This window comes from Pseudorca crassidens, chromosome 7 (assembly GCF_039906515.1).
Source record: "Pseudorca crassidens isolate mPseCra1 chromosome 7, mPseCra1.hap1, whole genome shotgun sequence".
Taxonomy (NCBI): domain Eukaryota; kingdom Metazoa; phylum Chordata; class Mammalia; order Artiodactyla; family Delphinidae; genus Pseudorca; species Pseudorca crassidens.
In genome coordinates this window covers 104,350,322-104,367,493 of record NC_090302.1, presented here as the reverse complement: position 1 = coordinate 104,367,493, position 17,172 = coordinate 104,350,322, and the positions used below count along the sequence as shown (strand labels likewise).

At 45.4% G+C, this 17,172-nt stretch overlaps 1 protein-coding gene across 3 annotated transcripts in view; it reads left to right on the top strand.

Annotated features, from left to right (window-relative positions):
- The window catches only part of ADRA1A (adrenoceptor alpha 1A), a 99,265-nt gene extending 82,119 nt beyond the window's left edge, over positions 1 to 17,146 (top strand). Inside the window, exons 3-4 of one of the 3 annotated variants that reach the window (XM_067745204.1) lie at positions 1,085 to 1,470; positions 14,531 to 17,146. In XM_067745204.1, coding sequence (XP_067601305.1) covers positions 1,085 to 1,470; positions 14,531 to 14,602 — 458 coding nt within the window. In that variant the 3' untranslated portion in view covers positions 14,603 to 17,146. Of the gene's footprint in view, positions 1 to 1,084; positions 4,341 to 5,912; positions 7,878 to 14,530 lie in introns of those variants that run through there. The other 2 variants (XM_067745205.1, XM_067745202.1) reach the window with 2 other exon arrangements.
- Positions 17,147 to 17,172: the final 26 nt, after the last annotated feature.

Below are 17,172 nucleotides of genomic sequence, written 5' to 3'. Positions count from 1 at the left end.
CCATCACTATGTTAGTACTGTAGCTATTAAGTTTGTGACAGCCCCTTTAATCATCATTTTTTTAACTTGGAAATTGAATAAAATAGCCTCTAAGACAGTTCCTGCTTTAGGGTTCCATGCTTTTGCCATTCTGCTTCCAAGAGCTATGAGATAGTGACCACATAAGATGTAAAGCCGCCTGAAACTTGATCCCTGCCGCGTAAATTAGCAGATTTCACCTAAATCACCTAAAATAGGTGAAGAGGACAGGAAAGAGCGTTTTAGACATCTGGACCCAACTTAAGAGAACAAAAAAAATGAGCAATGATCTGGGGAAAAGTTTGTGGTGAGTCTTCTTAGAGTGGAAGTATTAATGTTAGAAATCTAGAGTAGGTTTAGCACTGTGGAGGACCCTGCATGTCAAGCTATTGACAAGCATCTTGTTGCTACTGGAGTATTTTGAGCAGACAAGTATACTGTAATGTCAAAAGGCATCATCAAAGGAAAATTGTCAAAAGGCATCATCAAAGGAAAATAATCAAAAATCACTGGCCAAAGTTGGCCAAGTCAATATTTTATAAATTTGGGATTCTCATTAAAATATACAACTCCAATATGCAGGAGAGAAAGAATTCATAATTATTTAGGCTGTGCCTATATAATACTGCATCAAAGAACAAAGGGAACATTCAGGTAACCCTATTTTATTATGAATTTTTGAATGGATTTCAACTTATTTTTAAATTCAGGAAAAACAATTTGCATATGTAGACTCAGTGTAAATTTCACATTTTCATTTTTTAAAGCTTTATAGCGGACACCAAGTAATGTTTTATCACTAAGAACCAGCACAGCCCTAACCCTTTGGGTCTTTTCCCTTAAATAATATTGCACATGTGGACCAAGTGAGAATGGCCTTTGAGGATATTACCAAGGGGTTCCTAGGGGACAGTCAGTCAAACGTGAAAACTCCAATGCATTGGGAATCATTTGAAACTTTTTAAAGATATAATAAGGTGTTTGTTTGTTGGTTTGCTTTACTTTCCTAGCCAGTTGGCCCGTTGGCTTGCAAATAACATGTATGAATCTGTGTGTTTTCTTCCAGGGTCTTTCTTTCCTGATTTCAGGCCCTCAGAAACAGTTTTTAAAATAGCATTTTGGCTCGGATACCTAAACAGCTGCATCAACCCCATTATATACCCATGCTCCAGTCAAGAGTTTAAAAAGGCCTTTCAGAATGTCTTGAGAATCCAGTGTCTGCACCGAAGGCAGTCTTCCAAACATGCCCTGGGCTATACTCTGCACGCACCCAGCCACGCCCTGGAGGGGCAGCACAAGGACCTGGTGCGCATTCCAGTGGGATCCGGAGAGACCTTCTATAAGATCTCCAAGACGGATGGGGTCTGTGAATGGAAATTTTTCTCTTCCCTGCCCCGTGGATCTGCCAGGATTACAGTGCCCAAAGACCAATCAGCCTGCACCACTGCCCGGGTGAGAAGTAAAAGCTTTTTGCAGGTCTGCTCCTGCATGGGGCTCTCGACACCCAGCCATGGAGAGAATCATCAAATTCCAACCATTAAGATCCATACCATCTCCCTCAGTGAAAATGGGGAGGAAGTCTAGAGGACAGGAAGGATCAGGACAGGGGCATGATCTTAGGCACCCACTCCACTTCCTACTGGGAAGGCCAGTTCACATTTTGTGGGTGATGAGACAGGACCATTAAACCAGGGACCATCTGGGAATGGGCTGGGGAGGAGACCCGACTCTTGGGCAGTGGGTAGGGCTTAGGGAAGAGGGAGGGTGTCACACAACCATCTCGTTCACAGTGATGATAAACAGCATCTCCTTGAGGCTGATGCTCTCTGGGTCATCCTCTGAGCCCGCTTTGCATGTCTGGCCCTTTCAACGAAAAACACCATGGGAAACAGAATTTCATACACAATCCAAAAGACTATAAATATAGGATTATGATTTCATCATGAATATTTTGAGCATGCACTCTAAGTTTGGAGCTATTTCTTGATGGAGTGAGGGGATTTTATTTCCAGGCTAAACTTACTGAGAACCACTTTGGGTTTTTACGGGGAGAGGGCCTGGAGAGGAAGAGACTTAAGATGGTGGCCGGTATCCAGACACGTTATTTTTAGAGCAAGTTTTAAACTCCACCATTCCTGACACATCCAGTTTCTCGGCTTGGGTGAAACTTGACAGTGAGAGTTAACTTTGGCTACAATGTGACTGCTTCTGATTCCCTAAGGATGAGAGTGAGGGGCACTCATTATGTCTCTGATATAATGGAGGTATATCATCTACACTTGGGTCTAGAAAGAGTCAGGGAAAGATGGCTTTTCCTAATGGAACACAGTAAAGATGAGGGTCAATGTTTCAACTTAACTTCTAGGGACAGAATTCCATTAAGTGGCTCAAAGATCGGGTGGAAGAAGGCTTCTTGTGTAACATATTTAAAGATCAAGAGGTTGGGTTGGGGTATGCTAATTTCATGCTAAGATAGAGCCTGCAAAATTACTCCACAGCCTTTTCAACCTGGCCTAGGAAGGCTTTTCTTGGCAAATCACTTGCCTTTTCCAGAACTCCATTATGAAAAACCAGAGCTTCTAATACTTTGAAAGGCACATCACGACTCCCATTTTTTCTCAGCTGCTTCACTACTGCATAATGAGTGAGGTCCACAGTCCCCGGGGCACATGGGACATGTTGGAATGAGTCTGATGATCCAGAACTTTGAAAGATACACACGCTTAGCTTGGGAGGATGCTTTCTGGTCACCAAAACCCCATCAGAAACAGAAGTTTGCAAACGGTTTTGGACAGAAGCCTGTTTATGCTGATAAAAGATCCAATCGTCCGTTTATTTAATCTATCCCTACTTTTTACAAGAACTTGGGGAACACACTGTTTTTTGCTTTATGTATACCAAATTTCGGTCAACCTTAATAATTCCGTATATTACAAAGATACAGATGGTGACTATATGTAAAAATTAAAATATTTTCACATTCCACAATAAGAATTTAAAAGAAGATTTATGTTTTTGAAATAATTCTTGACTAGAATCACTGGTCTTAAACTCCTGACCATTTCTGTGGCCTTCTTCGCCTATTGGGGGTAATTCCCTCTAAGAATTTCAAGGCAGATTGTAGCCATTATTTAACCTTCACAGCAAAGGTAGTGTCCCCATCATCCTTTCCTTCTTTTCTTGCAGCAAAATGATAATTTCCTGAAATCTCTCTAAAAGGCTAATTTCTCTGCATAGTGCCCTGGAAAGTATGCTCGCGTGTGGATTTGGGTTTGGTTGTTGGTCGTCTTTTGACCTAGAATGTTACTGCTTTCTCAGCCCTTTCTGGAAAGTGTCTCATGGTTGACCAGATAGACACTGTGCCTTGTACTCGTAACTTGGATTCTGGCAGTAGATGTTGGCTGGACTTTTAGACTCTTCTGGTCTGTCTGTATGTCTCCTGACAGCTCTTCCAGATGTAGGTGTCCTATTATGCCTGTAGGCATCAGGGAAGGACTTGACTATGCAAGCCTCACTTCAGTTTCATTGTTGAGAAGAACTTCTTTTAGGATCTGAATTTTTAAATCTTACCAGGCTCCCCCTTACAGGAAGTGTGTCCCCATGAAAAGAAGGGTAATAGCTTTTCTTCAGCAGAACGTGGCTCCACATTTGAGATGTTCTTTAAACACCTCTACAGACGAATTTAAATTTTAGATACTAGAAAGCTTAGGATCGCCGGAAAGCTAGCTTTAATGCCGCTTCTAATCAAAATAAACAACTCGAGGGCTTCCCTGGTGGCGCAGTGGTTGAGAGTCCGCCTGCCGATGCAGGGGACGCGGGTTCGTGCCCCGGTGAGGGAAGATCCCACATGTCGCGGAGTGGCGGGGCCCGTGAGCCATGGCCGCTGGGCCTGCGCGTCCGGAGCCTGTGCTCCGCAACGGGAGAGGCCACAACAGTGAGAGGCCTGCGTACCGCAAAACAAAACAAAACAAAACAAAAAAAATAAACAACTCGAAAATCTTTCGGTCATCAGATAAAAGCCATGACAATTGTATTCATGTAAAACTATCCATAAATAATTGTCTGCTACACCCTTCTCTATACCCACTCCCTCCAGGGAGGCAAACTTTAACATTTTTTTCCTTTCCCATGACATGATATTAGGTATAAACATGCCAATTTTACAAGAAATTGATAATGTCACCCAAGACTTAGTCCAAAGCGGGATAAACAATGTACGAGTTATATTTTTACTCATCCACAAAAATCTCTGTACCTTTGAGCATGCCAAAAGCTCTCTAAAATTGTCACAGTTAAATAAATGATCGTCATATTTATACTCACATGTTTACTGCTTCTATTTGGAGTTTGAAGAACATACCCAGAGTAACAGTGGTCAAAATATCTTCTCTAATGTGTTATAAAAAGCAGTTGCTTTGGGATTGTCTAAACATCACCAAAAATCAACTTGACATTGTGGGATAGGTGAAATTTGAGTTTCTCCTGCAATTCAAATTGCACGCCTTAAGAGAGACCTTGAGTCTCTTTACTCAAGAATTTCCCCAGACCTTTGCAGGGATTTCAGAAAAGCACTTTACGCGTCAAGTTTTCTTCCTTTTACCTCCCTTTTGTCTCATTTAAAGACCGCTTCTGCCTGTTATCACTTGGGATCTGCTAACACGCCCCAAGATATTAAGGTTCCTAACGCTCTGAGCCACCTACTTGGATTGGTCCATCCGTAGTAGACAGTGATGTTTGGGTAAATAACTATTTTCTTAAGGCTTTCTGGTTAGATGCTACTGTATGCCAGGCATTGGCAGAGCGCTTGGCACCCACTGCCTCTAAATGTCATAGCAATTCCATTCTTCTTCTTTGACAGATAAAAAATGTGATAGTTAAATGTGACTAAGGACTCACCCAAGGCCAAGGAGGAACCATGATTCGACCCGAGGTCTTCCAAACCCTAGAGCCCGCATGAGGGGAGAATGGCCTGGAATGTTCTTCAGGCTTTGCATGAAGGACAAATGATATCAAACTGGGTGAAGATGGACATGTAAGAGAATGCAGAAGAGGCTGGCTTGACTTAGAACAGCCAACACAGTTGTGGATGCAAAACGCATTGTGCAGTGTGTTGAAGTTATTGACGCGCAGCCACCGTTCATCAGCACACTTTCAGGAAGCATATCCCTATTTAAAATAAATAAAAAGCAAATGCAGTATCACTTACATTCACCTGTACTCCAAAACAAAGGGTATTTCTGAGTTGGAGAGAGAGAAGGAATTATAGCTATTTCACCAGGAATTACACAAAGCCCAGAGAGTGTGTTAAATATGTGAATTTCGTATCTGTCACCATGAGGAAATGGTTCAGAATGCTGGTCTTCAAGTAGCCAGAGACCTTGGCAATCTTTGAAAATGAAGAATCAGTTGGCAGCTATGTCTGCTTCTTAGATGACATCCTCTTGTTCCTGGATTTCACAAAGGAAAGCTTTAAGTCCTGAATGTCTCAGCTACTCCCATCCCTCAAAGTGAACCATCACACAGACCTTCTGGCCCAACAGGTTTCACGGTTATGGCCTGGGAGTGATAACTTGTTAGGAACTATCTCCTTGGGCGGGGAATTATTCTCTCTTTAATCACAGCTGCTTAATCACAGCTTGACAAACATTCTCACTTGCTTCTGGGGCTGCTTCTGCTCAGATCCTCTTGCCAAAAGAGACGCTGCCTCTGTGTCTGAGTACTTGTTGACTTAATTAAGAGCTCTGCTTGTCAGCGAAGGGAGAAGGGAGCCCAAGCACATGGAAAGTAAATTCTTCAAGCAAAACCAGGGAGACTAAAAAGAAGACAGCGGTGGTAAATATGGAGGCATCCGAGGTATGCTCACTTGTTACTCTGATTTCTTTTTACACTACTAGGACTTTTAACCATGAAACTACCTGCACACAGCTCCGGTCGAGCCCGGTTGGAACACTGTTGGCCCCATGCTCCTTGTCTACAAACTGCTGTGGAGCAGGGCTGAGCCCTGGCTGCTGTGGGGTCCGCCGTCTTCAAAACGCAATGGCAGCAACGGCCTCTGGTCCTCCGAAGTTCCTGCAAGATGAGTGTTGTGGGTTTGGGCTGGCGAAAGCCAGCTGGGATTTGAGCAGAGGACACCAGCCCTTGCCAGTGATCCCATCAGCATTACCTCTTTCATACTTCCCCACACCCAAATGTCATGGGGGCTGAGGATGGACCTTGTCTGTTCTGTATAGGAAAATGTCACTTCTTTGCTACTGCAACACGGACTACTGAGTCTCCCGCCTAAAAGGAAGGTCATGACGTTGGAAGGGGGCTGTTGAGGAGGAAGAAGATTCACTGCGGACATTGCTTGGAGCTGTTCGATAATGCGTTGCAGCAACTGATAAACGAGGAACTTCCCTAAAGCTGATGCTTATTCATTTCCAAAGACAAGACAGTTGTCTTTCTAATACTTGTGGCTCAGGAGTTACTACAATACTTGCCCTCCATTTCACAGTCAACGTTGCACGTTATGAGCTGGAAATGATTATTGCGAAACTGTAAGAAATACATACTTAATTAGGTAAAAAAAAAAATCTAAGAGCAAATTAATACTATATTTGGCAGGGAAAAAAGTAATGAAGGCACTGACCTATTAAAAAACCTGAGGGGCTTCCCTGGTGGCACAGTGGTTGAGAGTCCGCCTGCCGATGCAGGGGACACGGGTTCGTGCCCCGGTCCGGGAGGATCCCACATGCCGCGGAGCAGCTGGGCCCGTGAGCCATGGCTGCTGGGCCTGCGCGTCCGGAGCCTGTGCTCTGCAACGGGAGAGGCCACAATAGTGAGAGGTCCGCGTACCGCAAAAATAAAAAACAAAACACAAACAAGCAAAAAAACCCTGAATATAGTAGTTTCATTCCGATGTGATAGAAAAGAAGCTACAGAAAATCCCAACATGAGTTTAATATTTTCTTCTATTTGTTTAATATTTCATATGGGTCCAAAGTAGTTTTGCCTATCTCGAGTTATCCCTGTGAGGCAGAAAAAGAAGGAAGGAATTATTATCTTTACCTAGCATGTGAAAAAACAAGGGGAAAGATGACGTGAGGTTTAAGGATTTCTTTGAATATCTTCAAATCCAGCCTCTGACTTCTTTTTCCATGATGCTCTCAATATCCCCAAGGTCCACTGCGTTTCTCGAGACTCTGACATTCACATTTCACTCACTCACCTCTTGAACCGTATTTTCAGCTCTATTTGTACCTTCTCTCCTGCTGTATCTCGGCCAGCGGCTGGGCTGATCAAGATTGTTCTAGGGGCTGAGTGCATATCTGTCTAGGGTTCTCTCACTGACTAAAAGACAAGCAGATGTAATCTGTTTCTCCCTAGATAGGCAGCAAGAGCTAAGGAAATAAGCAAGGTGGGGGGCTCTTGGGTTGCTCATCGGGGTGACATGTAAGGCAAAGCCAGCAGTGATTGACACCTTAAGGACTTCAGGAAAGGTCCCAGAGAGTTTCGGGAATGTTTGTTTTACAGTGAGCCTGAGAACTGTATACACCCCGATCATCACCATCAACAAGCTGTTCACTTCTTCTCTTGCACCAGGCGCTGCACTTGGCACAAAAAAATACAGAAAGGCACAGACAGTCCCCAGCTTATGATCTGGGTTGTGTTCCAAGCTCATCTGTTGCATTTTTCCAAGAGGCATTGTTCTAAACGGGGACAGGGAAGCATGTTCCCAGATGAACCAAAAAATAAAAATCTATTTAACGTCCACCAGCGATTGGTCAACTTTTTCTGCAAATGGCTAGATAGTAGATATTTTAGGCAGTGTTGGCCATACGGTCTATTACACACTCTTCTTTCTTTTTTTTTTTTTTTGGACAACCCTCTAGAAATGTAGAAACCATTCTTAGTTCACAGGCTATACCAAAAAATAGGCCATGGGCCACAATTTACCATCCTTGATCTCTGCTATTACTAGTTAACAGTGTAGTACAAATAATGCTAAGCAGTGGATTTAGGTGTTCAACATACAAGCTTTTTTTTTTTTTAATATTCCATTGCCACATCTGCACTTGACTACATTAACATTCCCGAACTGTATGAGTTGTTAGGTCAAGTGACAAGTTCACGTTCAGGGCTGGCTCCTGCCGCATATGACCTGCCCACCGAAAAGGTAACTTTAGTACGTCGTGATTTTCGATCCCCCCTCCCACTGCTGTATTCTGCAGAACAAGCAAGTCAGCAGAAGCCCAGGGGGCATCCACGGGGGTCTTGCAGCCCTTCCCCTCATTGGCAAAATGCCCCAGCACAATCTGGCCAACTTTGACAGAAGCAACAGCCAATCAGAGCCATCTGACCAAGGTCGATGTGAAATCCCTCCCAGCCCCATGGAGCCTGCTGAAGGGAGGGCCCCAGAGGCTTTAGGGGCCACACTTGGCTCCTTGGGAAGGCCTTCTCACCGCAGCGCAGGCACCCGGGCATCTGAGGGTCTGCCCTGGAGCTCATGAGGACCTGGGGTCCAGAGGAGGTGCCGGACGGGAGGACAGCAGCCAAAAGACCGGTGCTAGTTACTAGCAGGCACTCTCCTCTGCCTCCTTCTCTTGTTCTTCTCTTCCTTTTTGTTTAAGTCTGAAACGACCTAACTAGCCTCGAAATGGCGTTACTATGGGGAACATATTTAGACCTCCCCTGGGATGACGGAGCCATATTTCTCTGAGCTGGCCGCTTTGTGGGCGGGTCTTCCTTCCCGGCCCCTCCCAGTTCTGATGGGCAGTCAAGCGAGGAAGGCTGTCCCAGCTGGGAACAACGTGTGCCGTTCCCTTGGCCCAGGACCGGGTGTGCACGGGGCTGAGAGATGAGACTCCGCTGGGGTGGGGCATGGGATGGGGGGAGGGGCAGACCTGATCGGGAAGGACCTGGGAGTGTCGAGACCAGTCAGTAATAACACCACTGCCCGTCGTGGGCACAGAAGGGAAGGCTCTGGGGCAGGCGCTGTGTGGCAGCTTCCCTTCCCTCCTCCCGGCCCTGTCTGTCTTCACCATCTCCTTCCCTTCCTTCCCGTCTCCCTTCTCATCCCTTCCTCTCTCTCCATCCTTCTGCCCTCCCTCTCTTGCCAAGCTTACAAGCAGTGGTGATGCTGGGGTAGGTGCCCTTGCTCCACAGGGGGCCAGTTCCCACGGGGTTCAGTGCTGACAGCTTGGGGCTTCCCTCAGCTGCTCTGTCCCCTCCCACGGCAGGTCCGTGCCCTCAAGTGAGTCCAGGGCAAGAGACACTCCTCCACCGCCCCCCTCCCCCGCCCACCGCCGGTTCAGAGTGCAGGTGAGGCCTCCACAAGGACCCTTACCCTCTACCCGGATTGCTGTCTTTGTCTTCTTATACTATTAGTTCCAAATGAAGGCTACAAACACCACGTGCAGTCACATCACAGAAGAGAGTCAGGAGTGGTATCTATTACCTCCCCCAAGATGTGCGTGTCTCCTTTTACCAACTGCCACCTCTCACTCTCAGACACTTCGGAAGTCTTTAGGGACCCTGCAAAGTCCCCTTCTCTTTCTCTTCTTCAACTTCGTCTCTTGCCTTTGTTGTTGCTGCTGTTTTTCCTTTCACTTCCCTCTCAGGTGTGCCTCAGGGCTTCTGAGGCCTTGATTAATCTTGTAAACTTGGTTTCATGTTAGCTTGAAGCAACGATTATTCCCCCAGAAGAAATACTGTAGGCAAAACTCAACTGGGTGCAAGGTGGTCCTTCTCTTCTGGTGCTGCTGTGCCCCGTCTCTATCCCACCAGCCCATTTGCTCCTGGACCTTGTTCCTGGACTCCTCCTATTCTTTCATCATATCCTTGCACCGGGAGACTTTTCTACTGCAAGCAAAGGGTCCTCTCCTACCAAACGTGCTCCTGCTTTTGCTGAGGCAGGTCCTAGCATTTGTAATCCCTCCGTCTGCTCAGACCATCATAACAAAGTACCACACACTGAGTGGCTTAAACAGCATTAGTCTATTCTCTCACAGTCTACAGGCTGGAAGTCAAAGATCAAAGTGTCGGCAGGGTTCGTTCTTCTGAGGCCCCTCTCCTTGACTTACAGACAGCCACCTTCTCCCTGTGTCTGCACACGGCCTTCCCTCTGTGTGTCTGTGCCCTAATCTCCTCTCTTTAGAAGGACACCAGTCCTGTTGGATCAGAGCCCACGCCAATGACCTCATTTGACTGCAGTTACCTCTTTAAAGACCCTGTCTCCAAATACAGTCACATTCTGCAGTACTAGGAGTAGGATTTCAACATACAAAATTTAGGGGGGCCGCAATTCAGCCTGTAACACTCCCCTTCCCTCTGTCTTCTTTCTGCCCATAAAAATTCTTCCCCAGTTCTTTTCCCAAATCAGAAGTTCAAATGCAGCCCTTCCTGATCACCCTCTCCAAGTTCCTACAGCAATTGTCTATAAAATATATTTAACTACTTGTGCACTTTATTGTGACCTTTCTGTTGCTTTTTAAAATCTGTAACTTTTTTCACTTTAAAACGTACTTTACACTCTACCTATATAGGTTTCGTCTTCTCAACTAGATGAAGACTCTTGGAGGACAGGAAGTGTCATATGGCTTCATATTCCCACAGCAGTCCTCAGCATCTGGGTGGTCATCTCTGAGAACTGGGATCCCCTCATAAGGAGGCAAGGAGAAAGCAAGGGACCACTAATTCAAGCACTAGTTACAGGTATCTTGGGAACACCAGATGCTCCACCAGGAAGGTTCGGGTAATAGCTGATGACAAGAGGCTTCTGGTTCTAATCAGGGTTCAGAACCCAGCAGTGGGCAATCCCAGGCTAGTGACTGTCTCCAGACCCACAGGCACGGAATCCCTCCCCAGAGCCATCAATGAACGGGACAGACTCTAGACCCCGAGAGAAGGTGAGACAGAGCAAGATGGGATAAAGAACCAAAGCCAGGGAATTTGCTGGTGATCCAGTGGTTAGGACTCTGTGCTTTCACTGCCAAGGGCACAGGTTCGATCCCTGGTCAGGGAATTCAGACCCCACATGCCTTGTGGCCAAAAAAAAAAAAAAGAACCGAAGGCAGAACCCAGTCCTGGGAGTTGGGTCACTGAGGAGCACGTGGGAGGCTGTGATCACCACGGGGCCCCCATCCCAGCAGTGGGTGAGTGCTATTTCAATGACGCCTGCCCTGCATCAGGGTTAGCTTGGAAAATGGGTGCCAACCAGCCTCCAGTTAGTTTTTACTCTGCTTTGTCTCACAGCCTAAGAGTCGAGGAAAGGAAAGTACACTGACCTGACTGGATATGAGGATGTAGACAGCCATTGCCTGCTCAGAGGCCTTTTCATTCAGACCTTCTGAAGACCACCTCCCACTCTCACTGCCCACACCCTTAGTGACTGTAGTGGTACAGTCTCAGCTGCTGTAGTCCTGCGTCTTGGGTCCCGCTGCCCATTCAGTGTGGCATTACAGTACCTTGGCCTGGTCCCATTTCTGTTTCATCAACCCCCCCCCCAAGCCCCTCACTGTAGACAAATTTATTACCTACGTGGTGCTTCCCTGACAGCCCTAGAGAGATGCCTTCTCTTCTGCCTGGATTTTGCTGAGAAGCACGAGCATTTAACCTCGTTTGGAAGAATCAGCGAAGCATCTGTTGTCATGCTTTCTGGATGAAGGACAATGCCACTTCGGTTCCCGTCCCCCCGTCTCCTCCCCAGAGACTCTCATATTGGAAGTGTGCCTGGTTCCACAGTATCTATCACAAGGGAACACGGTTTTGTCTAGAGTAATGTGGTGTACCAGCTTCAATCCAATCTAGAAATTACAGGAGGAAAAATCACATGAAAAGGCGGGTCCTACAAAAGCATTAAGTGTATTTAAGCCAAACCATCCAAAAATAGGTTTGAATGTGTGTCGCGGTGGCTTATTGATGTATCCAGTAAAAACTGTCTTTTCCTCCCCACTCTGGTGCCCATGCCTTTTGCTAAACCCAGCCTTACCTTAATAGTGAAAAGATTTTAGCTCTGCAGCTTGGCTAATTGAAGTCTCAAGGGTGGGAAGGCCCTGGGGGTATTAATCAAAAGCTGAGCATCGGTATAAATGCATCTTAGCTCCAGCGTCCTCCCCACCCAGGCCCCATGTCATAGCAGAGGTGACAGTGGTTGTAAAGAGCTGGGAAAGAGGGAGCACTGCTGACTGGGTAGATGAATGAGCAGATTTAATAAAAAATAAGGATGCTCAAATTCAATCTGATAAGTAGGAAGGCTGTTAAAAGGTAGGCTGATGAAGTATTTTTAAGAGCAAAACAAGCAAGGATTACAAATATTTACATAACAAGTTATTGCGAGTTTTCTACATACTTTCATAACGGAGTTAAACATTTAGTAGGGAGTCACTGAAGAAAACAGTGGGGTCCCCTTCTTGTCTCCATTCCTAAGAGCTCCCCTGACCCTCTGCCTCTTTATTCCAAACGTCGCGTACAACCTTGATCCCTAAACTTCAGCACACGAGAGCTGCCATCCTGCAACAGAAATTTTGCTTCAGCTTGTAAAGCCTGAGTCAAAACACATGCTTTCTTCATCAGATGTGGAGGGAAGAAAATAGCTACTTTTGTCTCTGGGGTATTACAAGCCATAAGCAATCCATTCTCCAGTATTACCACACCTACTTAACCCAATATTGCAGACAATGAAACGAGTCTGCTCCATACAAGGCACTGTGATGGATTATGTAGAGATAAATTCTGAAGAGTAAAAATTACATTTTTCCAGCATCTGCTATGTGTCAAGCCCTCTGCACGTGTTTGATATGGTAAGATACAAATTTTTACAGTCGCGTTACCAAATAAATATTTTCACAGGGAACCACCACAGTGATATGGGTGTGAGAAGAATAAAAACAGTAAAATCATAAGGGAGTTCAGGAAAAAGAGAGAGACTGGAAAAAGTTGAGCTCTCTGTGCACCTTTTTCTGGGGTTCACCTGTGCGGGCGGGCACCCAGTTTGTTGAACCCTTGGCCTGATTTTACCCCATAGCTCATCATAGGAGGGGAACTGGTGGATTCCGTAAGCAGGGGCCTGGGAGCCACAAGGCCTGGGCTTAATTTCAAGCCCCAACTCTGCACCTAACTGAGTGACCCTGGACAAGTCATGTGACCTCTCTTGGCCCCTCGGTCTTCCTCATCTGTGAAATGGGTAAGCAAATGAAATGGTGGAGGTGAAAACACCTCCTGTGCTGATAAAACGTATGAAATCACAGTAGGCCCCCGATAAATGCTAGGTCTCTTTCCCTGTCATTTGCCCTCACAAGTGCTATATAAATAAAACATTATTATAAATTAGATCACCTTTACGGTATCTTAAAGCACTGAAAACTCCACATGCAGGAAAAGATGGAATAAGTCTTTCCATTTCCTTTGTTCTTCATCCTAGTTCAGGTTGGTCCTTTCTAGGTGTTGGTCATCACCAGTTCAAGACACTAGTGACTCTTTCACTAGAAAGGAAGTCACAGAATAGGTGTTTTACCATTGCCCTGGGTGCCGTCATTCCCACAGTTAGTGTGCTGGCCACCAAAATCCAAGTTTCAGTTACAGAATTCTCCACACCCCCATCCCTGACACCTTTCACGATCCTATTTTCTTCTGGTTGGAAATATCCCCACCAGAACATTTTGTTTTAAATTTTAAAAGTCAGACTCACTGTGCTACTTTGAGGCTTTCCACCCAGCTTTCAAATTACAGACGACCCAGAACAAGAGCACCCAGTGCTGGTGTTTATAATCCTTCTCACACTGACGACTTACTTGGCAAATAGGAAGTATTTTGCTATCATCATTGTTCTGTGAAAGACAGTCTATAGGATGCAGTCATTACATAAAAGATGTGTATGTGTCTACATAACCAATGTTACAAGAAAGAGAAGTAATTTTGACCCGTGGAAGACAGCAGAGCAATTGAAGCAAAGCTTGGGTCTAAAATCGTCTCAGGAAATAGGGCCGGACACCACCTGGGCTGGGGAACTGTCAGAAGTAAGTGTTTACAAGACAAAATAGCAAATTCCAGTCATGACCCGCGGGCAGTTTAGATTTCAGCCGGAATTAAAACCCACATCATGGGAGCACCAACTCATAGTCTTAGCTCTAATTTCAAGTTCTGCTCGTGACAGGCTCGGCATTTCCGTGGACCCCTTTAAATGATCTCCAGGACCCTTCTGGGTAAGTGGCTTGATAGGAGAGTCCATGCTGCAAGCTCAGCTCACCACGACTCAGTCTGCCCAGGGCAGTCAGCTGGACTCAAAAGGCGGTGTTTGGCTGAGGAGCTGCCACCGTCTCCCTGCCAAATGGCCTCTCGTGACTCAGAATCTCAAACTTGTTTTAAACAGAGGGGAAAAGTCACTTTCAGGGATGAGGTTCTTGGCCCAACTCTGCTTCGTAGAAACACAGTCTATGTCTATATCGGTGTTCTGGGTTTTTGAAGCAGCTGTGGATTTGTGGCAGGGGTGAGTGGATTGGTGTTGGCCCAAATTAAGAGTTTTCTATCCTTTCAGCGCTGGGAGATGGAAAACAGAGCATCACCTCATAGGAAGCAGAATGCAACGGGGCTGCGAACAGGGAAATAAGCGTGGGCTTCGATTTACAAAGAACCAAAGTCTGAACTTGTACAAATGAAGACATGGGTTTGGAGTAAGAATTCTTACTCTACAGGAGGATAAAATTTTCATCAGTTTGATGCATAACCTTAGTATATTGAGTATTAATATAATTCATTAAAGGTTAATCTGCCTTGTTTTTTGAGGGGTCATACATCCATTACATGAAGCCAGCTTCACGTTCATGAGTGTGGTCCTTACCACCCATTGAAGGCGAGGGTGGGTCTCCATCCCAACCACCTTTCCTGCTAGCCGCTGTCTTCTGAATCCACCTAGGAGCTTGTACGTCTTCCCTGCCACGTGGATCTCCTTCTTTATCCAACATTTATCTGACTAAGGCACAAACCTTGCAGATTACTCTTGTCAGTGCTGGGACAACAGTGATTTAGGAAATGACTTTGAATGTAAAGAGAATGAAGAACACAGATTTGAGGAACAAGAGCTCAGCGTTTTGAGAGTCAGCTTAGTACAACTCCCCCTGTTCTGTTCTGAAAAGGTAAACACTGAAGTTCCTTTTGTGTCCCTCAAATTCTAGCACATCGATAAGTAGAAGTCATACTGCAAAACAAAATCACCTTCCTGCAAAGGAAGCTGCCTTTGCACATGCAGCTCCTTCCCTCATGTATCTGTTCTGTAATATCCGGTGAGGCACCTGTGGTCTGTGGAGAGTCCAGGCAAATCAGTGAGAGCAGACAGTGGTAAGCGCTAGAGCACGAGCATTCACGGGGTACCCTGGGAGTTTGGTAGAAGCCTTCTCAAAAACAGTGACCTCTTGGTGGGATCCTGGAGGACAAAGTGGGATTGGGAACAGCGAGAGTTGTTCCAAGCAAGGAAGGGATGCACCCGTGCAAAAGCCGAGGGGCTGTGATCCCCAGGCACGTGCTGGGCTGCCTCTTCCTCCAGTGGGCCAGGGCGAGTGGAAGTCAGCCTTGCTTATCGTGGCGGCCAAATCCCCAGCCCTCACGTCCTCTGCAGGCAAACCACGCTGGCTGTTCTTCTCACTCTTCTTTTAAGCCAAGGAAGAACCAAGGACAAGCCAATAAATCATGAGTCTGGGGCCTTTCATACCAGAGCTCCTGCGTTTGGCGTGGCTGAAGGACCTTATTTTCTCAGTCTTCTGATTATCTTAGGTCTCAAGGCTTAGCGCAGCATTACAGGGGGATGGCTAAACAGAAGAAAACAAGTCTAGTTCTCGTCGTGCAAATAAACATTTGCTTGAACATGAAGTAGCTAATCCGTTAGAATAACCAAACACTTTGTTAGTCTTAACGAGCAAACCTTAGATGATGCAATTAATGTTTTTAAAAAGGGAGGAATTGTTTTTAGCAAGAAAATGGCCATGCAATACGTTTTCAAAGAAAGAGTTTTTCCTACCAAAAAAATGCAGAAAATAATTGGATCACTACAGTACCCCCGGAGGCTGCCTTTCCCACCGTCCATCAGTGAAGGGTGGGTATCTTACGCTGGCTGTATCAGGGCACGTTATTATTGAAGGGTGCCTAGGGTTTTATTCCACACCCAGTGCAGCAGAGGTATTGGGAGAAACTGAAACGGAAATGAAGGGCTTGGAGCTGCACTTTTACAATCAAGCAGCCATGAGGAGGGACTTGACTTTCTGGGACTAAGGAAAACAAATCTGGAGGTTCCTTCTGTCTATGAAAATAAATCTGAGTTTTAGTAAATAAAGCTGATGCCATTTAAGCATGAACCCCGGGACATTCCCGGCTTACTGCAGCTTTATGGCTTGTCGCCTCATTAGATCTGTTCAAAACACAAACTCGGCATTTCCACATCGCCAGGGAAGCAAGTGTGAGCGGACGGGCTGAGTGGAGCTGCTATGGTTTTCCTATAACCCCTACTATTGCCGTGACAAATAAGATCCCCACGAGGTGTGAGTTCCACTACGCGCTGCTCGCGTACACGTCCATCTTCTCCAGGTTTGCTATGTGGTCGGTTGAGTTGATCTCACCGACCTTTCCCGCCATGTAACAAAGTTTGTCTGAATCATGCTGGGAGTTCGGTCTGTGCTCTGTGCTACAGGAGGGACGATTCTCTCTGATGTCAGATAAACATGCTCACGTGTGTGAATTGTTATACTTGAATTCGTTGCACCATTGTGTGTGGATGCATGTGTATGACTCCCAGGCTGACGACAACGGCTTCTAAAGCATTTAATTCCTTTTAAATGGATTCAGTATCCATAGAATGTGCTGTTTAAGTGTTTCTGCATTTTCTACATGAAATTTTTACAGATCCATTTGTTTCTGATGTGATGTGGTGAACAATCATGTTGCTACTTTTTTTTTAAGAAAACAAAAGTGTATATAAAGCAGATGAATAAATTATTGAAAAAATGGACTTTATGAATCATGTAACCCACTCTTCAAAAGGAATTTATTTGTTTAATAAAGTGTTCAAATTATAAGCATTTATACTATCCTTCTAAATATGGATGCCATAATGTTTAAATTGTGTTGTTCAATATCTATGTATATTCTCTAATAAAATATTTTAAACCTCTTTCTTTATACACACAGTGC